Source organism: Dendrobates tinctorius, unplaced genomic scaffold (assembly GCF_039654945.1).
Source record: "Dendrobates tinctorius isolate UK_male_01 unplaced genomic scaffold, ASM3965494v1 ptg000006l, whole genome shotgun sequence".
In the NCBI taxonomy this organism is placed as follows: domain Eukaryota; kingdom Metazoa; phylum Chordata; class Amphibia; order Anura; family Dendrobatidae; genus Dendrobates; species Dendrobates tinctorius.
The window spans coordinates 15,274,868-15,296,377 of NW_027361674.1; the positions used below are offsets into that span (position 1 = coordinate 15,274,868).

At 43.5% G+C, this 21,510-nt stretch overlaps 1 protein-coding gene across 6 annotated transcripts in view; it reads right to left on the reverse strand.

Moving 5' to 3' along the window:
* Positions 1–1,657: 1,657 nt before the first annotated feature.
* The window catches only part of SYT16 (synaptotagmin 16), a 95,560-nt gene continuing 75,707 nt past the window's right edge, over positions 1,658–21,510 (reverse strand). For all 6 annotated transcript variants that reach the window (XM_073570987.1, XM_073570975.1, XM_073570991.1 and 3 more), the window contains 3 exons: positions 20,416–20,850; positions 11,248–11,437; positions 1,658–5,402 (listed from right to left, as the gene is read on the reverse strand). In XM_073570987.1, coding sequence (XP_073427088.1) covers positions 5,089–5,402; positions 11,248–11,437; positions 20,416–20,850 — 939 coding nt within the window. In that variant the 3' untranslated portion in view covers positions 1,658–5,088. The remainder of the gene's footprint in view (positions 5,403–11,247; positions 11,438–20,415; positions 20,851–21,510) is intronic.

Sequence of the window (21,510 nt, forward strand, 5' to 3'; positions counted from 1 at the left end):
ACCCCCAGGGAATAAAGTGTAACCCTGACCTGTCAGTGAGTTGTACCACGTCTTATAGCAAAGCAGGGTGCCGGCGCTGTTTATGCCATTGATTATAAAGCATCTTTTTGGTTCTCGAGAAAGAGGAAGGGGTGACAAGCGTTTTTTATGGTGACCATGGAAACTGCTGTAAAAAAAAAGGCTAAAAAAAAGATCGTCTGTGAATTAGTGATTATCTTATGACTCATACAAATCCCTTTCACAATCCACCTAGACCGCATAGTTACCTAGTGATAGGACGCAAAGCCATCACATAGCTGCAGTGCGCTCTGCTGCAGACAATCGCCCAGGCATCGCATCTCACTCCGTTTTTTATTCTGGATGGATGAAAATTTCATATTGTTTGCTCATTGTGATAAATGACTGGTCACTATCGACGTATGATTTAGTGCAGTTGGGGAGCTTTTGGTCGAACAAATCATATACTAAAGTTCAGAGATGACATTGCATTGTTTCCTGGTCTAAAGCCACCCATTGGTGTACAGGGCTATTACTGAATCCAGCAGAATTCCAGAACGGAAGGCAATGGTCACATTGTAGAGTTGAATTTTTGTAAAATTGCTTTTTCTTTCCATTTTTCATTTGCGCTCTGAAACGTCAAGTGACAAAAAGATATACGGTATGTATGAGAATTAAAAAGCTTGACTGTTTTTTTGTAGAAGCAGTGCCACCCTTGTTCATAGGCTTTTCGGGTGTCATAATGTCACCTGAGTATTCAGGTAGTTGGCGTTTTTGAACACAGTACCACCACTGCTATCTCAACTCTGCTATTTTGTTTCATTGTAACTCCAGCACTGCTACACCTAGCCCAGCTGTACAAGTCTATTTCATGATTCTAGCACTGTGACATTAGTCTCCACTGTATAACTCTGCTACTCTGTAAAACCATCACTGCTACATCAAGCCCCCTTGCAAAACTTTGCTATGGTTCCAGTACTTCTGTAAGAGCTTCCCTTGTGAGCTCAGTTCTGCTACACCGTTTTGCTGAGTTAACTCTGCTACATCACTGCGCCAGCCTTGCTACTTTGAGCTTCTGTTGCAAACTCTGCTACGCTGGTTCCTCTGTGCTGAGACATCTCTACTAATTGAAGCCTCTGTTGCAATCTTGACTCTGCTACACAGATTCTTCATTGCTGAGGTGACTCTGCTACATCACTGTTCCAGCTCTGCTGCTGTTCCAGTTCAGATATTCCAGCTGCCATTATTCCAGCTCTGCCACTGCGCCTACCATTGTTACTACTAGATTGCCCTATTACACCTGCACCACCTGTTTATGCTACATGGGAACTGCTCAACTGGACCAAAGGCTTTGAGAATCCACCTTTCCAAGGTGAGACATAATACTATCGCATTGAATAATGACACAGTACAGCATCATCTTATGGATATATTCTCCCATAGAAATAACGATGTGGCACAGTATCCGTGGTGCCTCCTCCAATGAAAGTTGAAAGAAAAAAATTCTTTCAGATTCGAGATTCATAGGATAAAAGTCAAGACTTTTGTGGGTATTAAACATAACTATGTACAGAGCCGTTAAGGGCACAAGGTCCAATGCAAAAAGCCTAAACTGACCCATTGCTCTTCGATAATTTTTAGATATAAAAAAAAAAACAAATTTGTAAAGTATATTCTTTATTGCTTTCCATGCAGCTTGAAAATCTAGAATCCAGTCTAAATCGGTATCAAAGACATTCCAAATCATTAAAAATACTGGCGTAGTGACAATGTTTGTTACATGCAGTAATATATGCAGTACTACCAAACTACTACATAACAGTGGCCGTTACTGATCTGATGTGACCAGGCCCCAAGTCTCTGATCTCTCGCTCCACTATTTATTACCCATCAACCATTTAATACCAATATGGTTTTTGCTCTACGACATTTTCTGTGCCACTCAGGACAATATTGTGCTTTGTATATTACAGTGGTTTATCCTGGTTTTCTAGAAGAAATGGACATAGCTGTAATTAAAGCGCTATTACTCTAATTTAAAGGCTCTGGGCACCTTTGACATAGGGAAAAATGATTTACCTTTTAGTTCAATTATTTATAGACTTCCTGACATGCAGTTTTCTACCTGATGTAAATTTCAGATTTTTCTCTTGTCGGAGTGTCTCTCCTAGTAATATAGGCTGGATGTATCCAGGGTGCTCCAGCTGTTATATAGGCAGAGCTTCTATCCTGTCATTTCCACTCCATGCACTTTACTCCTTTCCTATAGACCATTTTCTTTGCCCTCCGTGAGATATTTTGCACAAAGAGGAGGGGGAAAGCAAAGAGAAATGTCAGTAGGAGCTATGATGTTTTTGAAGTTTTGCAGATCATACGGCTTGAAATTTATAAGACTAAAGAGCACTCCCTTACACTTTACATAGCTGTTGGCTGAACATTGGTTTGGCCAGCAGCTATATCTCCCCTGACTCTCCCATAAACCAGAGCACTCAGCTGGTCGAGTGTTCCTGGGCTGTCTATGAGAGAGCTGCTGCCAGACACCTCCGGCGGCGACTTATCTTTAAGAGGACAAAAGGATCTGCAGTCTAAAACCAGACATCATCAGTCGGTGGTCAGTCGGGAGACCCCCACACACAATAGAGTGATTGTCTTAAGGACTTACAGATACTGACTGCAATAGCAAAATAATATAATTACTTTAATGAAGACTATAGAAAGAGTTGCTTACTTTTGCATTTATGAAGCAGCTAAACAATAAAAAAAATCAGTACAAAGGTGCGCACAGCTTTTAAGCAAGGTTACATAATATATCATTTATGAAATATATATTTGGGGGGAAGTGAAAAAAGAAATGTATGCAGCTTTAACCTTGGAGCCACAAGCACCGACCTGTCTGTGGACCTGCAGTCCCCTACCACAGGGTCTCCGGTCCACCGGGAACTAGTCATGGCATCCCATCTATCAGGCACATGCAGCACTTGCTAAGTCACCGCCAGTGATTGCCAACAGAATTTTGGTGACTGATCAATGGGACTTAATTTCTTCCAAAATCTTAGGGACAGTTTTGTATAATCGCACAATACCCCTTTAAAGGAATGTGTTATATGAGACAGATTTTGAAAGGATTTTTTTTAGTACATTGTTGTTTGTACAAATCCAAGTCCCAGTAAAATCTATTGGCTAGTCGAGGTTATGCCAGTCATTGATCAGGTCATTGATTGTAAAACACTGACAAAATGATCGTTTCCCAGCAAGAAGAAGACTAGAGTTGTCACTCTATTTGGAATGTATGTTCTATTGCTATGGTAACAGCATATTTGATACATTTGGTATTTGTACAACCCATTAGACTCTATCTTTCTATTTTAGGTCACTTTCTAAATTTTCTGGGAAGGCGACTGATACTGAAGCTTCACCTTTTGAACAGCTTTAATGATTACATTGGGGAACTGCATCAATATAAATTTCTTAAAGGGAATGTGTTATATTCAATCTGCAGGCAGCATGTCATAGAGCATGGAGAGCTGAACAGATTGATGTATGACTTTGTTGTAAAATATTCATTATAACTTGTACTTTGGTCCTTCTTTCTAATCTGTACTCTCTGGACTTTTAAGTGCAGTGGGCAGTCCTACCTGAAAAGTCACTCCACCCACTGGACTCTTTCAATATAAAGTAAGAAATTATTTCAATACATTACAAGCTATACTGATTTCTTTCTCTATAAAACTATATATCCATCTACTCAGCTCTTGCTTTGGTATATGGTACATGCATTTTCAAAGTCACAAATTCCCTTTAACACCATGATTTTTTTAAATTGTTCAACAACTTAATTGTAACTCGGTAAGGTTAAGGCCAGATAATCCAACATTACTCTTCAGTATCAATCAGAATATGGACACCATTTACAGCAGCCTATATGATGTCACGGCAGTGCTGTCACAATGAGCTGATGAGTACTGCACTTATGCAGGAGAAACTATGTAATCTATATGACATCAGGTACCCACATAGCCGGTGGGCTGCGAGCATGATTGGCAGATATTGTGCATGTGTCCTACACATGCCAATTGTGCAAGAATTCCAGAAAATATATTGGGAAGCAACATCATTGGCATCGCGTCCGCTCAGCTCCTGATGTTGAAGTAATGGAGCCAAACAACCCCTTTAAAGGGAATTTGTCAGTAGGATCAACCTTCCTAAGCCGTCTATATGGGCATGTAAGTCAAAAAGAGTCAAATAAAATGATACTTTGCTATCTGCAATCCAGTGTTTTAATCCAGAGTGATCCACATTTTTATCAATATGTAAATGAGCTGCCAAGATCTATGGGCCGGACATAAACCTCCAAGACAATCTGCCTCCAAAGCTAATTTTAAATGAAAGGCGCGTTACCAGTGTGAGACATGTAATACATGACACCCTGCACTCCTGATCTACATGTCTCACACTGCTAGCTCCCCTTTTATTTATAATAAACTCTGGAGACAGATTCTCGGGGAGATCTAGCATTGAATTGAAGATATCAAGATATCATTTTATTCAACTTTATAGGACCTACATCCCCATATACACAACTTAGGAGAGATGATCCTACTGACAGATTCCCTTTAAAGTGTCCAAACTGGAGATTAACTTGAGGACCACACTGGAAAACTGTCCTAACTAATTAGCTGTGAACCTAGTTGATGTGATTGGTTTCTCTGGGAAACAAGGCAGTTCTTTCTGGCAAATAGTTTTAAAAATGACATTGGCAATTTAGTACACTATTATTTCTGTGATCATACTTTCAGAATCCTACATTTATTGAAGACATGTGACCCATCCAACAGGACCTTTCTTAATTCCCCTTTTACCAAGGCCTATGATACAGTTCTCAGTAGATAATTAGTTCTTAATTTGGCATAGAACGTCAACCACTAGTTTGCCATATATTCGGAAGGACGTCTTGTGCTAGTACAAAGTGCAAATTTTTTGTCATATATGTTCTCCCGAAATATATCGAGCCTATTGACTTTTTCTCCTATAGCAATTTTTTCTCCTATAACTCTATATGTCTGTAAGTCCAGATAATTATATAGTTCATCATTAGGCTTCAAGTATAGTATGCCATCGACACACTTCTTGACCCTTTGACTCCTTCATTTCCAACCAATGACTTTGCTCTTCTTCTCCGCTGCTGTTTTGACCCAATGAAATCCAGCCAATCATTTCCTTTCTTTTCATGGTGCGTCGATTATATATGGAAATCATCAGAGTGACATCAGTAAGCTGAAACAAAGCCACTTGAAAAATGAAGGTTTCTTTGTAGACTGGGTTTGGTTGGCCCCTTCGTATGGATGTCTTACAGCGTGATAGTTCATGGCCAACAGAATTTAACAGTGAGAGTTTTCCATAGGTATCTGTCGAGAGAATAATATATGTAGATTAAGTTGCCATATAAAAGATTAAAGACAAATCCATTATAGATGGAACTGCCCTCAAATGACATCCAAATGCATGTGCTCTAAAAGGACATAGGATATTGGAAACCTGAAGACTCTGTGAATTCTAATAGTCTCTGTGATCTCTCCTCACCTCCTGCAGACTCAACCAGTTGTGATCTCCTCCTTCTCTGCAATCTAATAGTCTCTGTGATCTCTCCTCACCTCCTGCAGACTCAACCAGTTGTGATCTCCTCCTTCTCTGCAATCTAATAGTCTCTGTGATCTCTCCTCACTCCCAGTTGACTCTGCCAATTGTGATCTCCTCCTTCTCTACAATCTAATAGTCTATGTGATCTCTCTTCACTCCCAGCCGACTCTGCCAGTTGTGATCTCCACCCTTTCTATAATCTAAGAATCTATGTGATCTTGTAATCTCTCCTCACCTCTGCAGAATCTGCATATTGTGATAGTCTTCATCCCTACTATCTAATAGTCTCTGTGATTTCTCCTCGACTCTGCCAATCCATGATCACCTTCTTTTATACATCCTTTCTTTGATCTCTCCTCTGGAATTGATTAGAGACAGCAGGCTTTTAATAAATCAGATAGATCTCCTCAGAGTTGAACTAATAGCATCCAGGAGCTGTTTGCTGCTAGCAATTTTATCCTGAGCAGCAGAACAGCTGGCTACGTAGAGGAGTTACACAGACCCTACAGCAACAAAATAGCTAGTAACGTTCTCTAAAACTTTCCTTTTGTCTAACTGTTTATAGTTCTGAGATTATAAACCTGATTGGAAGGGGAGTGAAGCATTGAGCTTAAGAAAAGTGAAACCTAAATTTTAAGGTTTCAGGTGGAGTTACAATATAGTCCATGTCTTTTTATCTTCCGTGCTTTTAAAGTAGAAAGGACGATCTTTGAGCTGTACACATGCACATAAAAAACCCGTCCTTTGAACATCATTCCTGTCTATCTATAGTGCCAATGTTTTTTTAGTTGTTTTCATTTATCTTTTTCTATTTCAGCATGAAGTGTAATATTGCACTGTGCCAAGAATTATGCATTGAAAGGAGTGTGAACACACTTCTATCTCACTTCCTGTGACACTTGTGATGAATGGTCTAAAAACAATATTCTAAAGGCACCACTGGAAAATAAGGCCAATGTAGTCGGCAGTATGGAAAAGGGCATTATTCAGAGGCGGACATACAATTGATATAACCTGTGCCGCCACCCAAGATGTCAGAGGCCACTGCCAGCACCAAAGCAGATGGAATTGTGGGTCATTATGAGTTATTAGGCTGCAAAGGGCCCATATATTGTTTTTGCACAGGGGCCATCTTCTGTCTGTGTCTGCTCCTGGCATTATTTAGTATATTTTGCCGCAATAACAACAGCATCACATGGAAAAATCCTTAAGAAAGAACATGTCCTTTTTGTTTGAAAATGATGTTGGTTATTTCTTACTTTGTACATTTTGTTTCATAGAATGGTAGCGTTGGAAGGGACCTCAAGGGTCACCGTGTCCAACCCCCTGCTCAATGCAGGAGTCACTAAACCGTCTCTGACAGATGTCTGTCCAGCCTTTGTTCCCTTTTAGGCCATGTTCACACTCGGTATAAACGTTGATTTTTTTTTTTACTCCTTAGTGTAAAAAAGTCGCTGCAATGACCAGTTCAAGCAAAGTATATGTGGTTTCATAAAAAGCCCACTGGCACTGCATGATGAAACAATGTTGGCCGGTGCATTTTTGGGGGCATTTCTTTCCCCTGAAGAGTTTTATGGGGAGCCTGAAAAAACACTATTGTGTTTAAAGAAACAAAATTTCTGTGTGTCTTCCATTAAAAATTTATTTTAAAAATCTGCTGTAAATCTGCATCAAAAGACACATTAAACAAAGTGGAGACTCGTAAAAAACTCGTAAAAAACACAGTTAGAGCAGATTCCTAATGCATATCTTGATGCTGAAAAAAAGTTGAGTTTTTCACATGGGAACATGGCCTTATGCTGTTTTATGACTCAACTCTTCACAGGAAAAATGTCAACCTTTTGCTATTTTTTACTATTAGAAATGGCCCCTTTAGAAAGGCCAATCCTAGCTGTAAGAGCATAGACAGACTGACATATTTCTCTTGGGAGAATCGCATCGGAAACCTCGTACTGACTTCGGCTCTCCTGACCTGAGCTTGACAGCTGCATAGTAATCCATCACGCTGTCTTGCTCAGGTCAGGAGAGGTGTCAGGCCAGTCCGTGCAGTGCGATGCGATTCTCGCACGAGTTATACTGCCATCTGACCCTGCCCTAATACTGATGCCGATTTTGGTACATGTGAGGCTGAATGGTGGTCATTTACTGACCCAGTTAGACAGAGCAACAAACATTCTATGTAATGTTCTATGCACATTGTTCTGTACCTGCCAAAAAATCGTGTTATCCACAGCACATCTTCTGTTTTAAGCTGTCAGCAGGTTTTCCCAATATAAACTACGGCTGCCATCTCTAATGCCTATTTTACAGTATTATTATGCTTTGCTTATATAGTGCCATCACATTCCGCAGCGCTTTACATCATCACTTTCCCCATTGGGGCTCACAATCTACATTCCCTATCAGTATGTCTTTGTTATGTGGGAAGAAACTGTAGAACCCAGGGGAAACCCACGCAAACACTTGGAGAACATACAAACTCCTTGCAGATGTTGTCCTTGGTGGGATTTGAACCCAGGACCCCAGGGCTGCAAGGCTGCAGTGATAACCACTGAGCCACCGTGCTGCACATTCTAGCAATCTATAATATAACGGTGGGATCGTCACTCTGTCTGAAGCCTTTATAGACTGCGCAAGCGCGACACAGAGTGATGCATCCACCCAGGAGATCGCGGTATGCGTAAGCACTGAACGCATCCCGCGATCTCCACAACACCTCACCGATCTAGTGTTGCTGTTGCCACGGAGTCTTGCGTCTTGATGTGATGTCTGGAGAGGGTGGGTTGTGGCCCAGAAGCGGCGCGTGCGCAGTCTGCACTTACCGCTGCCATTTTGTAAAAGATACACTGCAGCGTGTCTTTAAGAACATGGCGTCGGAAAGTGAGTACTGCGCAGGCGCCGAGTCCGGCACCGCAACACACCCTCTCCAGACATCACAGAACAACAACTTAACGATCGGGTATTGACGCGGGCCCTCTCCTGACATCACGGCGAGACCCCACGTCAATACCCGATCATTACATTGTAGGGCTGTGATGTCTGGACAGGACGTGTTGTGGTGCCGAACTCGGCACCTGCGCAGTCCTCGCTTTCCACTGCCATGTTGTAGAAGACTACAGTATGTCTTCAAGAAAATGGCGCCGGAAAGCGAGGGCTGCGCAGGCGCCGAGTCCGACACCATAACACGCCCTGTCCAGACATCACGGCCCAACAACGTAATGATCGGGTATTGACGCGGGGCCTCGCCGTGATGTCAGGAGAGAGCGGGTTGTGGCGCCGGATTCGGGCCCTACTTTTGGCGGCACAATCCCACCATCTCCTGACCTCATGGCATTGGGGGGGTGAGGGGACCATGCATTCCCAGATTGGGGGATGAGGGGACCATGCATACCAGGATTGGGGTTGAGGGGACCATGCATACCAGGATAGGGGGTGAGAGGACCATGCATACCAGGATAGGGGGGTGAGGGGACCATGCATTCCAGGATTGGGGGGTGAGGGGACCATGCATACCAGGATGGGGGGTGAGGTGACCATGCATACCAGGATAGGGGGGTGAGGGGACCATGCATATCAGGATAGGGGGGTGAGGGGACCATGCATACCAGGACAGGGGGTTAGGGGTACCATGCATACCAGGTTTGGGGATGAGGGGACCATGCATACCAGGATTGGTGGGTGAATGAGTACCATACATCCTACGATAGGGATGAGGGGGGACCATGCATACCAGGATTGGGGGTGAGGGGGACCATGCATACCAGGATTGGGGGTGAGGGGACCATGCATACCAGAATTGGGGAGTGAGAGGGCCATGCATACCAGGATGGGGGGGTGAGGGGACCATGCATACCAAGATAGGGGGGGTGAGAGGACCATGCATACCGGAATTGGGGGGTGTGAGGACCATGCATACCAAAATTGGGGGGTGAGGGGGGCCATGCATACCAGAATTGGGGGGTGAGGGGGCCATGCATACCTGGATTGGGGGGTGAGGGCATCATGCATACCAGGATTGGGGGATGAGGGGTACCATGCATACCAGGATAGGGGGGTGAGGGGTACCATGCATACCAGAATAGGGAGGTAAGGGGTGCCATGTATACCAGGATTGGTGATGAGGGGACCATGCATACCAGGATTGGCGGGTGAAGGAGTACCATACATCCTACGATAGGGATGAGGGGGGACCATGCATACCAGGATTGGGGGGTGAGGGGACCATGCATACCAGGATTGGGTGGGGGAGCATACATATCAGAATAGGGATAAGGGAGCCATGCACATATAGGGAAGTGGACTGACCTATGGACCTGTCTGCAGCAGGAAAGTGAATGCAAAATGTGCCTTAAGGGTATGTGCACACTTTGCGGTTTCTGCTGCGTTTCCGCAGCGTTTTTGGCTCTGCAGAAACGCAGCAGATTCTGCTGCGTTGTACAGTACCTTTATTTCCTATGGAAATAAAAAAAAGCTGTGCACATGCTGCGTTTTTTTCCGCGCGGTTTTGCTGCGGTTTTCAAAACGCAGCATGTCAATTGTTTGGTGCAGAAACGCTGCAGTTTTACACCTCATCCATTATGAGGTGTAAAACCGCTGGGCAAAACCGCAGAAAAAACGCAGATAAACCGCAGAAAAACCGCAGCACTTTGTCCTGCGGATTTCCTGCGGTTTTCTCTACAAAATCCGCAGAGACAAAAAACTATGTGTGCACATACCCTAAAAGTACTTGACGTGAACTGGTGTATATGTATGTGGGGAGACAGCTAGAGACAGTGGAAGATGGTAAAGTCCTGGGTTTTGACCACTGGGGGAGACCAAGAACAGCAGGAAAAGGAGACGTGCAAGGTTTGGCCACAAGATGGAGGCAGGGAGCAGTGAGAAAAGGGCTTAACAGCAGCTTAAGGCTAGGTAACCGCATAATCATGGTGGGCGGAGTTACGGGGACTCTAGAGGGGAATTCCCAGGGAGGGGAATATAAAAAGGCAGAGAGAGTTCCAGAAGGGAGCCAGTCCGGAGGAGGAGTTCAGCAGAGGAGGAGACTAAAGGAGGAAGAGACAGAGAGGAACGACTCTGGGAGGGACTGGAAGGAAAAACAGTCAGGGGGGTGGCCCTGACAGGAGAGCCGCAGGACAGAGAAAGCCCGGGGGTACCAGACGGACGGACTCGGACAGGTGAAGCTCTGTGGTGGAAGGCCTAGGGCAGCCACAGCGATAGAGCCACGAGGGACGTCACTGTAACGGAAAGAGAAGGTGAAAGGTACCCGGGCCTGTGCGTAGAAGCTGTCGTGCTGCTGTTGTGTTGCTGTGGTCGTCGGGAGGATGGCCAATAAAGAGGAACTGTTGAACGCACATCGGTTTCTGTCTCCAGTCTGTTCGCGGCAAAAAAGGACCACCCCCCCAGTCAGCACACGCACTACACATACCATTATAGGACCAGGATAGGAGGGGGCAGCACATACCAGGATGGGAGAACATATACCAATAAAAATGCTTGCCACCCGGGCGTAGAACAGGTTCATAGTTAGTACTGGCCTTCAGATCTGTCTCCATTTGGTGATCGCCGTATCCTTTCATGCACTGTTACATAATTGATATTGGCTGATCGTCTACTTACCAGGTGGTCTATTGATTGCGAGGTTCCGAAAATGACTACCTTTGATTATCTGTACAGAAAGCCGCCCTGTGGTTGCATTATATGATAACCCTACTAACAGCTCGGGCACCCCGCCGTGCGACAGGGATTGAGAGGATGAGACGCTGTCGCTGTGAGAGATGGCCGAAAAACTCAGCTGGGAATCCCCGCTCTAGGGAAAAAAAAAGAACGGGAGAGAAGATTTTTGACATAATTAAAGGAAAAGTCACAAGAATGGCACCCTTACACAAAGGTTATAATATACGACCTATTTAGATGATTACTCCACTTTACTATAATTAAAGTGACCATCTAGTCTGACAATAAAATGTAAGACTATTGAGAAAAAGATTAGTAAATGTACCTGGTGCTACCCTTTTCATTCATTTTTGCACCAATCCACTTGTTTCTGGACCCCTCACCTTTTCCCAAACCTGGCTGTAGTCCTACTGCTGCATCTGGAGTTTGAATTGAAAGACTATCTGTCCTCTGAATGGCCAGCACTGCATATAAAAGCACAGCTGGCCAATCAGAGAACAGGGGTGTGTCCCAGACTACAAAGGATCAAATAGTCTGAGAAGCACTGCAGCCATGTTGAAGAAAGAAAGGAGGGGACCTGGAATCGACAGATTGGTGGCACAAAGAGTGAAAAGTAGAGCAATGGGTACACAACATATGTTTTTAGGGTGTGTGCACACGTAAGCGTTTTTTTCACGTTTTTTAAGTGTTTTTACCTGCAAAAACACTTAAAAAACGCTTACAAGAAGCACTCCATTCATTTCAATTAATTCTGCACTTTTTGTGCATATTGATGCATTTCTTTTCCGCGGAAAAATCTGCATTTCTAACTATTTTCTATGAGACTGGGGACGCTCCGGAAAAAATCGCATCAAAGACGCACGTTTTCTGGGAAGGAGTCCGGTTATATGGTTGCAATAATAAATTACTGCAGACACAGATATACATAGAAAAGAGGGGGCTCCATAGGGAAGATCACCATGGTTCTTCCATTATAGTACTGGGCTTTGTCACCCTGGACAGAAATGCCATTTTATAACCCTTTGGCCATTTTGAGGGCAGTGGTCTTGTACAGGTTCTTGCCTTTCAGTAGCAGAAGGTATGAGATCAATCAGTACTAGGCCACCTTCCCTGCAAAGGCCTCATAGCAGCTTCATGGTCTACAACTATACAGTCATATGTAAAAGTTTGGGCACCCCTATTAATATTAACCTTTTTTCTTTATAACAATTTTGGTTTTTGCAACAGCTATTTCAGTTTCATATATCTAATAACTGATGGACTCAGTTATATTTCTGGATTCAAATGAGGTTTATTGTAATAACAGAAAATGTGCAATCTGCATTTAAACAAAATTTGACCGGTGCAAAAGTATGGGCACCCTTATTATTTTCTTGATTTGAACACTCCTAACTACTTTTTACTGACTTCCTGAAGCACTAAATTTGTTTTGTAACCTCATTGAGCTTTGAACTTCATAGCCAGGTGTATCAAATCATGAGAAAAGGTATTTAAAGTGGCCACTTGCAAGTAGTTCTCCTATTTGATTCTCCTATGAAGAGTGGCATCATGGGCTCCTCAAAACAACTCTCAAATGATCTGAAAACAAAGATTATTCAACATAGCTTTTCAGGGGAAGGATACAAAAAGTTGTCTCAGAGATTTAACCTGTCAGTTTCCACTGTGAGGAACATAGTAAGGAAATGGAAGAACACAGGTACAGTTCTTGTTAAGCCCAGAAGTGGCAGGCCAAGAAAAATATCAGAAAGGCAGAGAAGAAGAATGGTGAGAACAGTCAAGGACAATCCACAGACCACCTCCAAAGACCTGCAGCATCATCTTGCTGCAGATGGTGTCACTGTGCATCGGTCAACAATACAGTGCATGCATAACGCCTTTTTGTATGACCAAACAACTCAATCTTTGTTTCATCAGTTCACAGGACCTTCTTCCAAAATGTAACTGGCTTGTCCAAATGTGCTTTTGCATACCTCAGACGACTCTGTTTGTGGCGTGCATGCAGAAATGGCTTCTTTCGCATCACTCTCCCATACAGCTTCTCCTTGTGCAAAGTGCGCTGTATTGTTGACCGATGCACAGTGACACCATCTGCAGCAAGATGATGCTGCAGGTCTTTGGAGGTGGTCTGTGGATTGTCCTTGACTGTTCTCACCATTCTTCTTCTCTGCCTTTCTGATATTTTTCTTGGCCTGCCACTTCTGGGCTTAACAAGAACTGTACCTGTGTTCTTCCATTTCCTTACTATGTTCCTCACAGTGGAAACTGACAGGATAAATCTCTGAGACAACTTTTTGTATCCTTCCCCTGAAAAGCTATGTTGAATAATCTTTGTTTTCAGATCATTTGAGAGTTGTTTTGAGGAGCCCATGATGCCACTCTTCATAGGAGAATCAAATAGGAGAACTACTTGCAAGTGGCCACTTTAAATACCTTTTCTCATGATTTGATACACCTGGCTATGAAGTTCAAAGCTCAATGAGGTTACAAAACCAATTTAGTGCTTCAGGAAGTCAGTAAAAAGTAGTTAGGAGTGTTCAAATCAAGAAAATGATAAGGGTGCCCATACTTTTGCACCGGTCAAATTTTGTTTAAATGCAGATTGCACATTTTCTGTTAGTACAATAAACCTCATGTGAATCCAGAAATATAACTGAGTCCATCAGTTATTAGATATATGAAACTGAAATAGCTGTTGCAAAAACCAAAATTGTTATAAAGAAAAAAGGTTAATATTAATAGGGGTGCCCAAACTTTTACATATGACTGTATAATATATGCCATCGGTTAAAGGCAAATCTTGGAGTAATAATGAAAAATCTAAAGCTGGAAGCACATTAAAACTGCAAACTCTGCTTTTTATATAACCGAGACCCTTATGAATATGCCTTTAACCATCATATCACGAATGTGCATGGGGGGGTCTTAATTCTCAGCACAAACGTACCAAAGCTTTCCACTATTATAGATCCCAACAAGCAGACGTAATTTGCCTTCAAGAGACGTATTTGTCTACCACAATGCACCCAAAGTTTCTGTCCCCCTCTTACCCACTTTTCTACACAGCTTGCGCCCCAAATAAAACTAAAGGTGTTGCCATTTGCTTCAAGAAATCTGTTCCCGTCATTGTTAAATCATTAGTCGCAGATAAAGAGGGCCATTATCTCATGGTGTCAGGTTCTATCTCATGATGACAGGTTCTATCTCTGATGAGGTTGTGACGTTTGTCTCCTACTATGCTCCCAGTACTCCTCAATCTGCCTTCTTCTCTCGACTACCCGATTTAGTCTCTGAACATGCCCAAGGCACTACACTACTCTGTGTTGACTCCAACACTATATTTAACACGACTCTTGACAAGTCTACAGATTCAGCTGTTCTAAACAAACTCCTTTCCCAGCTCCAATGGGTGGATTTATATAGAGAACAATTCCCCTTGGTCAAGGACTATACATATTTCTCTCCACAACATCTATACTAGGATATACCACATTCTTGCCCACCCATCATGCATACCTAACTTATCAAGCATTTCTATACAGTCTACTCCCTGGTCAGACCACTCTAGTCCAGATCACCTGCTTTACACCCACGACCCCGTTCATTCAACAGGACTCAGAGTGACTCCCTAGTCTCTTATCCTGAAATTGCTCAGAGATTGAAAGATCATCTCGATGAATATTTCTCACTGAACCTCCGGTCAGCTTCTTCTGCAGTCTCCCTTTGGGAAGCTCATAAAGCAGTGTTGACAGGCTTCTGCAGTCAAGAAACTTCTCGTAAGAAGAAAGAAAATACGCAAGAATAACTGCTCCGGAGATTAGGGTTTCAACATTAGAGTCCCAGATGAAGAACTCGTCCTCCCCTTCTACATACCGTGACCTCACACATGAATGCTCTAAACTGGATCTCTGCCTCTCCGAAAACACGGACTGAGCCATTTGTTAGTTTCAACAACGCTTTTATGCCCTTAATAATAAAAATAATTCCAACCTTGCCAGACTCCTCAAATGCCTCCTGATGCCTTGTACTCCTATACATCTGCGCACTGCCACAGGCTTAACCTCCAATCAGCAAGTAATTATTCACCAGTTTCAAAAGCCACTTGAACATTTATACAATATCACCTCTTGAATTAATGCACAAAAAATAGAAGCCTTCCTAAACGCTACCACTCTCCCAACCCTTGGCCCTAATGGGGTCGAACTTCTAAATCATGCCATCTCTCCCTCTGAAATAGAAAATGCAATTAAAAATTTAAAGATTAACAAACACCAGGCCCTGATGGGTTCACAGCCTTTTACTACAAGAAATACCATACTCCCTCATCTCACTACCTTCTTTAATTCATAAAGAGAAGTTCATAGGCCAGAGGCAACCTCTTTAATGGCGGCGATATCCATGATACCCAAACGAAACTCAGATCACACTTTATGGTCTAATTAAAGACCAATATCCCTGATCAACATAGATCTCAAACTCTTAACAAAAATTTGATCTCAAAGTCTAAATTCAGGTCTGGGATCTCTCATACACAATGATCAGGTTGGTTTTGTGCCCCGTAGGCAAGCATCTGATAATATCCGGAGGGTTTCTCATCTTCTGCATCAATACAAACAGCGTAACATTGAAAGTGTGCTACTATCACTTATCATAGAATCGTAGAGTTGGAAGGGACCTCCTGGGCCATCTGGTCCAACCCCCTGCTCAAAGCAGGATTCGCTAAATCATCCCAGACAGATGTCTGTCCAGCCTCTGTTCTGACTTCTATTGAAGGAGAACTCACCACCTCTCGTGGCAGCCTGTTCCACTCATTGATCAACCACTCTAACTGTCAAAAAGTTTTTTCTAATATCTAATCTGTGTCTCCTCCCATTCAGTTTCATCCCATTGCTTCTAGTCTTTCCTTGTGCAAATGAGAATAAAGATGATCCTTCTAAAATGTGACAGCCCTTGAGATATTTGAAGACAGCTATTAAGTCTCCTCTCAGTCTTCTTTTCTGCAAGATAAACATTCCCAAATCATGTAACCTTTCCTCATAAGACAGGGTTTGCAGACCGGTCACCAATCTGGTCGCTCTTTTCTGAACTTGCTCCAGTTTGTTGATGTCTTTTTTAAAATATGGTGCCCAAAACTGGACACAATATTCCAGATGAGGTCTGACCAAAGAGGAGTAGAGGGAAATAATGACTTCACGTGATCTAGACTGTATGCTTCTGTTAATACATCCTAGAATTGCATTTGCCTTTTTTGCTGCTGCATCACACTGTTGACTCATATTCAGTCTGTGATCTATTAGTAAACCCAAGTCTTTTTCACATGTGCTGTCACTTAGCCCTATTCCTCCCATTCTATATATGTTTTTTTTCATTTTTATTGCCCAGATGTAGTACTTTGCATTTCTCCCTGTTAAAAACCATTCTGTTAGTTGCTGCCCACTTCTCCAGTTTATTTAAATCTTTTTGAATCCTTTCTCTCTCTTCTCTAGTATTAGCTATCCCTCCTAGCTTTGTGTCATCAGCAAATTTAATCAGTTTACCCTCAATTCCTTCATCTAAATCATTGATAAAGATGTTGAACAATACAGGGCCCAGGACAGAGCCCTGTGGTACCCCACTTGAGACATTCTTCCAACTGGATGTGCAGCCATTTACGACCACTCTTTGGGTCCGATCACTAATCTGATCTGAATCTGAATCTAATCTGAATCTGAGCATGTTCCGGCCCGGCGGCCAAGATCCCGGAGGCCATGTCCCTGGATGTCATCAGGATCCACATGCCCCAGGTACCCTCTTCTCTACTCACATATCAACTACACCTCACACAGGTGTAATTTAATGTACACCTCTCGCTGGGAGTGTGATATTGGCTCTGCCGTTAATAACCCAGAATGGTCTCAGATTTGGTCCTCTTCAACTGGCGGAATTCTATATACCTTAATGCTAGAGACAAACTATAAGGTGTTAACTAGATGGTACTTAACCCCAGCTAGAGTTGCCAAGGCAGTTCCCGACTACTCTCCCAGGTGTTTTAGAAGTTGTGATCCTGACGGGAATATGTACCAAATTTAATGGATGTGCCCGTGGTGCATAGAATTTGGACTAGGGTATAACACCTTTTTCTTTCAGTCACTGAACACTAACCTTAAAAAAAAAGCCATTGGAAGCCTTACTTAACAAACTTATCCCTATTATTCCTAAACAAACGCAATGTCACAACTCTGCTGTCGGGTGACCTGGGACCAGGGGTGCCTTCCCTGTCCCAATCATTAGGGGGCGCTCTAGCTCGCCCTATTCCCTGGGATACTTCTGAAGGTGAAGATGCCGGGGCCTCCACCCTTGCTTATTCTTTGTCTGTTCCCTTCCCCCACCCTGGGAAGAGGGGAGCTGCCATGCACCGCAGTACACCAACCTGACGAACAAGGCAACACGAACAAGGGTAACTAAAAATACCAGGCATACAAATATTCACTCATTTATAACAGAGGAATTGACCGTTGAGTTTAGGATGGGGCAAAACCAAAGTAAGAGGAGAGAAGGGAATTATCACACTTACAAACCCACGCAACAGTCACAGATAACTTCTCCAAACTCCTTCTCATATAACCACCAAAATGCCTATCCTCCAACCCATGCAGCACAAGCTAGCTCTGACAATGTCTTTTACTCATGACCCAGATTACCGGATTACCGTATATACTCGTGTATAAGCTGACCCGTGTATAAGCCGACCCCCCCCCCAATTTTGCCACAAAAAACTGGGAAAACTTATTGACTCGTGTATAAGCCAAGAGTGGACTATGCCCCCATATGCTGCTCCATAGTTTATGCCCCCATATGCTGCTCCATAGAATACGCCCCCATATGCTGCTCCATAGAATACGCCCCCATATGCTGCTCCATAGAATATGCCCCCATATGCTGCTCCATAGAATATGCCCCCATATGCTTCTCCATAGTTTATGCCCCCCATATGCTGCCCCATAGGCTATACCCCCATATGCTGCCCCATAGAATATGCCACATATGCTGCTCCATAGAATATGCCCCCATATACTGCTCCATAGACTATGCCCCCATATACTGCTCCATAGACTATGCCCCCATATGCTGCCCCATAGAATATGCCCCATATGCTGCTCCAAAGAATATGCCCCTCATATAGTAACATAGTTTTGAAGGCTGAAGGAAGACCTTATGTCCATCTAGTTCAGCCTATTTTTAGTGCAGCTGTTCTGCATTGTTGATCCTGGGGAAGACAAAAAAACCCACAGAGTAGAAGCCAATTATCTCCATAGGGAAAAAAATTCCTTCCCCTAAGCTGGGTCAACCATCTACCTATAATATTCTGTTATTCGTAACCTTCTATACTGTTACTCACAAGAAAAGCATCCATTCCTTTCTTAAATTCATTCAGTGAGTAGGCCATCACCACTTCCTCAGGAAGAGAATTCCAGAGACTCACTGCTCTTACCGTGAAGAACCCTCTTCTATGCTGGTGCAGAAATTGTCTTTCCTCCAAATGAAGAGAATGCCCCCTTGTTCTTGTCACAGTCCTTGGTACAAACAGTTCATTGGAGAGATCTCTGTATTGCCCTCTGATATACTTGTACATATATATTAAGTCTCCCCTAAGTCTTCTCTTTTCTAGAGTAAATAGACCTAATTTTGATAACCTTTCTGGGTATTGTAGTGAACCAACTCCATTTATCATTTTAGTAGCCCGCCTTTGAACCCTTTCAAGCTCAGTAATGTCTTTCTTGAGCACTGGCGTCCAAAATTGCACACAATACTCCAAGTGTGGTCTGACGAGACTATGCCCCCATATAGTGCTCCATAGACTATGCCCCCATATGCTGCTCCATAGACTATGCCCCCATATGCTGCCCCATAGACGCTGCCCCATAGACTATGCCCCCATATGCTGCCCCATAGACTATGCCCCCATATGCTGCCCCATAGACTATGCCCCCTTATGCTGCCCCATAGACTATGCCCCCTTATGCTGCCCCATAGACTATGCCCCCTTATGCTGCCCCATAGACTATGCCCCCATATGCTGCTCCATAGACTATGCCCCCATATGCTGCTCCATAGACTATGCCCCCATATGCTGCAAAAAAAAAAGCCATACTCACCTCTCCTGGGTCCATCGCCGCTGTCTGCCGCTTCTTGTGTCTGTGACTGTTCAGCCAGCAGAGGGGCGGCGCGCACTAACCACGTCACCGCGCCCCCTGCTAGCTAAATGTTACTGACACAGGACGCAGCAGAGACAGCGGTGAGCAGCGATGGACCGGGGGACAGGTGAATATCGCTATACTCACCCATCCTGCCGCGGTCTCTGCAGCCTCGCTCGCTTCTCCACTGTCTCCCTTCCTGTCTTCAGTGGTCACGTGGTACCGCTCATTACCACTCACGAATCACTTATAAACTTTCATCACCATAAGCACACTGCAACAAACCCCTTTTACAATGGGCGCCCAGGGCCACAGGCCGGGTCCCAGCTACCGTGACATCTCCCATTGAAGCTCATCGGGCCCGGTACCGAGTACCCCACAGCCCTGACAGGGGGCGTCCCATTAGCACCTCACCCAACTAAATGTTCGATTTTTTTTTTATATATATCACTACAATGTACCTGTTTGTTAATTTAATAATTCTTTAATAAAAATCTAAATTAAAACTACAAACTCACAGCACATTTTTACATATAGAAGTAATGGTATGACTGTAGGCCCTCGTCCGCTAATAAAAATGATACCTTTTATGTAGAGATGAGATGTGCCAGCCATGAGAAATTGTGTGTAGAAGTCATATGCAAATCAGGCTGGCAGTGCAATATTTGAAGAAATGGTCAAGGCACATTGACACACCCTCAGTGCAGTTCCAGTCTAATTTGCATATAGCTTCCGTGCTAGATTTCTCATGACTATAGGCAATAGATAAGATGCGTACTCAGCAGTCGTGGTGGTCCTAAGTCCTACCCAAACCAGAAGGGAATAACCACTTTTGGGTAAGGTTTATTTAAATTACGACCCCTTTCAAATTGCCCCATGCCTGAATTTACTGGGATTATTTCCCAAAAATCAGGACAGTTCCCAGCACACATATACTTACACTTAAATTGCTCCTTGGTTCTAAGACCAATGTCTTTCTGATTTCCTCATCTGGTTTAACCTTTTTTAGTGAGAAGAGCTTTTCGCCCATCATTTTTTCACGAATCCTCTTGTGTACAGCATATAAGCGGAAGCGCAGGGCACTGTTCGCTATTTCCTCCAGCTCCAGTTTCTTGAATGTAAAGGTCTCGTTAAACACTGGCTGGGGACCTTTCTGGATCACGGTCTTCCCTCTTTGCTTTTTGCCTGGTAGCAACACAACATGGACTTGCCAAGAGTTTACTCCACTCCGATCCTTATCTGGGACATCTTTGGCATCCATGATGGTCACAGTCAACTTCTGACTTGCAGCTTTGTAATAAAGCGCAACATCCAGATCTCCACATTTGGAAATTGGCACATGGGTGATTGGAGAAGCAAGGTCGTCCACTTGTTCCTGGAGGCAAAAGACACTGTGTAATTAGGCAAAATAATGTTGTATTAAATGGGTAGTCAGGGATTAGGACAACATGGTTATTTTTGGGGGAAGCCATGTTTTTTCTATAGTTGCATTCAGACTTTGCAAGCGAGGTGCATTTTTTTTTAACGCAACTGCAAAAATAAAAAGGCCTGCTCTTTTGGCACTTTCCTTAAACTAGTAGAACTCTAACCAAACTTGATGGGCAACATGTACTAGATGCATATACTTGAACCAACAATGACTTCCAAAATTAAGAATATATGGCTAACTGGTGACCACCCAAATGCAATTTTATGTAATTGGAAATTTGGAGTGATGCCAAAGGAGTTTGGGAGTTTTGTAAGTCAAAGATGGTTTTTGAATTCATTGACTTTTTCTGTGACAACACCAGTCACTTTAAATTTGATTTACCTGCAACGTGCTGCTGCAGTGCAGTACAGCGCATCCTCCACCAGGGGGTGCTAGTGAGGGAAGAGAGGTTGCACACACACAGTGTAGTAACACAGAGGAACAGCACAGGTGTCACAGGTAACGAAAGAGTGGTCAGACTAGCTAAAGTCAGCAACTATCAGGAGCAAAAGTACCAAGGGAGACAGTAGTCAGGGACGAGCGAGAAGTCAGGACCTACCAGGAACG